The sequence below is a fragment of the Mustela erminea genome, chromosome 1, assembly GCF_009829155.1.
Source record: "Mustela erminea isolate mMusErm1 chromosome 1, mMusErm1.Pri, whole genome shotgun sequence".
Lineage (NCBI taxonomy): Eukaryota > Metazoa > Chordata > Mammalia > Carnivora > Mustelidae > Mustela > Mustela erminea.
Genome location: NC_045614.1, coordinates 21,181,112 through 21,183,750, shown reverse-complemented (window position 1 = coordinate 21,183,750; position 2,639 = coordinate 21,181,112). Strand labels below are relative to the sequence as shown.

The 2,639-nt window shown below is 59.4% G+C and overlaps 1 protein-coding gene across 1 annotated transcript; it reads left to right on the top strand.

Annotated features, from left to right (window-relative positions):
• The first annotated feature begins 579 nt into the window (after positions 1 to 579).
• IQCF6 (IQ motif containing F6) lies at positions 580 to 1,327 on the top strand. Its single transcript, XM_032360615.1, has 2 exons — positions 580 to 668; positions 880 to 1,327. Exons 1-2 carry the CDS (start codon positions 654 to 656, stop codon positions 1,246 to 1,248), a joined length of 384 nt encoding a protein of 127 aa, XP_032216506.1. The 5' UTR covers positions 580 to 653; the 3' UTR covers positions 1,249 to 1,327.
• Positions 1,328 to 2,639: the final 1,312 nt, after the last annotated feature.

The window sequence follows — 2,639 nt, the reverse complement described above, 5'->3', positions numbered from 1 at the left end:
TCCCAGGGGTGACTGTGAAACCCATAAATCTGCCTCATTAAACCCAAAGTAAGCAGGCATATTCTTGGTCATGTCCCAAAAGAGGCTACAGCCCATTCCACACCACCCAATAGAAGGGTGACAGGAGGCACCAGAGAGGTGGAGACAGAGGCCCTCTCTAGTTGCAGCTAAGGGACCTTGCTTCCCCAAATTTTGCATGAAATCATACTTGCCTGCAAACACAGTGCTTGGAGGCCATCACGGGCTCTGCCACTTGAGCTTCTGGAAATCCAAACCCGCTATGGATTAGAGTTGTGTGCCTCTCTCTTTGCTCCCACCAGTAGGAGCAGAAAGACGTGACCGGAAGGCATAGGAAGATCAGGACTCAGGATGCCACTGGGGTCTGAGAAATATACCACAAGCAAGAGATAAGAGCAGGCGCCCCCAGATGACAGGAACCACCAAATGAGGGGATTGGCCAATCCGCAAGAAGACACGAGCAAGAGGCGAGAGGAGAGAGATGTGGCAAAAATGTGCAGGGTCAGGACCTGATGAGGGGGAACCTTGTGTGTAGGTGGGCGGGGTCTCATGAGGGGCGTGACTAACAGTTGAGGGTGGGGCTAAAGACTCAGGTGTCCTAACTGACAGATGAGTGGACTCTTTAGACCCGGGCCATGGACACACAAAATGTGAGTAAGGCCCACCTGGCAGGGGCCTGCCCCGCGGATGATGAGCCTTGACTTCCAATGAGTGGGAGACTGGAAATCAGACAGATGGGCCTGGAAATGAAGGGGCAGGGCCACTTAGGCCGGGACCCTTTTCTTCCCAGCCCCACAGACAGGGACAGCAAGGGGAGGGCGTCCCACTGAGCATGTCCGTGTTCTTCCCTCCCCCGATCAGTCGGAGAAGGCAGCCATAAAGATTCAGTCATGGTGGCGTGGCAACATGGTGCGCCGGTCGCTACTGCATGCAGCCCTCAGGGCCTGGGTCATCCAGTGCTGGTGGAGGTCGGTGCAGGCCAAGATGCTGGAGCAGAGACGGCGCCTGGCACTAAGACTCTACACCTGCCAGGAGTGGGCCGTGGTGAAGGTGCAGGCGCAGGTCCGAATGTGGCAGGCCCGCAGACGGTTTCTCCAGGCGCGCCAGGCCGCCTGCGTCATCCAGTCTCACTGGCGCTGGCACACCAGCCAAACCCGGGGCCTGATCCGGGGCCGCTATGAGGTCAAAGCCAGCCGGCTGGAGCTTGACATCGAAATCCTCTTGACCTAGGGACATAGCAGAGCCAAGGAGACTGGATCTCTCTTCCAATAAAGAGACTTACTGACCGCAGTCGTGCCCTTTGGAAATCAGACCCATAAAAGAGGGATCCACTCCAAAGTCATGGTCTAGAGCCCGTCCCAGGGCATGCCACCCTAGACCCTGGCACCTACTGCAAACCTGAGTCTTCTTGCACCCCAAAGAGACCCCCACGGCCCAGGATGGGCTCTGACACCTCAGTCAGACTGGCTTAGCCAGGCTCTGCGCTGGGTCTAATTTTTTGGCAGCCCCTCCCCTGGCTTCTCCATTCAGGGTAGAACACCAGAGAGGCTGCAGCCAGAGCCAGCTGGGAAAGCCAGGATTCCACAGTCCTGTGACGAGCAGGGCCCTCGGGGCCAGTGCAGGCTTGGCGGGGAGCCGGGAGGACAGGGCACCCAGCTGAGCAACAGCCCGCCAGGCTCTGTGCCTTCCTGGGGGCTAGTCCGCCAGAGCCATCCCTGGGGGAAGGCCAGGCCAGGACTGAGGAGCAGCAGCTGTGCGGGCTGCTTCGCCCCCAGGGGCTGAGACGAGGCTTCCCTCCCCTCCGCTGGCCATTTCTGGGGAGAACCAGAAGCGGAGGGGGAGGGGAGAGAAAGCCCCAGAAGGTGCGGCTGAGGAAACAGGCAGAGGGAGTCCGGGGTGGGCAGGGGGAAGGACTGTCCCTAGACCACTGGAAGTCATTGGTTTGGGGATCATCCTCTAAGTCTTACCACATCCTCAAAAGCAGCTGTCCTGGAGTCCCCCCAAGATCCCCTGTATTGGCCCCAGTCCTTCCACAGCCTCCGCAAGGTCGGCCTCAAGGGGGTGTCAAGGGGCCTCTGAGGGCGGAGTCTGCTGCGAACAGGCGGCCTCTAGGTTCAGCTCTCCGTGTACCAGTCTCTCACAGCCTCTGCTCTGACACTCAAGGTCCCTCAGATGTTTGTCTTGGAAGCTGCCTCCCAGAAGCCTGAGGCTCGTGACCCTCCCTAGGGGTCCGTGATGGGTGGCCTTGCCCAAGGGGTGGGAGGACCAGCTGGGGAGGTCCTCATGGGCCTGGCCTCGTCTTCAGGGACTGTGTGTGTGTTTGGGGCTCAGGGCAGTGTCTCCGGCACAGCTGTGGCAGGTATGGGGATTCAGAATCAGTCGGACACCGGCCTTCAGTAGCTGTAGGTGGCCATGGCGCAGCCGGGTATCTGCTCTTCCAGAGGAGCCCCTTCAGGAGTTTTGGGCACGGCTCTCACCTGCCCGCCTTGCAGGAGCGAGTGGTAGGAGGCTAGTTAGGTCTGCATCCTAGCAGGACAGAATTCTGCCTGACTGTGCCTGCAGCCACCACCGCTGCGGTGAGAGGTGGTTAAACCCAAGGTTGGCAAGGCTCGAAGTGTCTG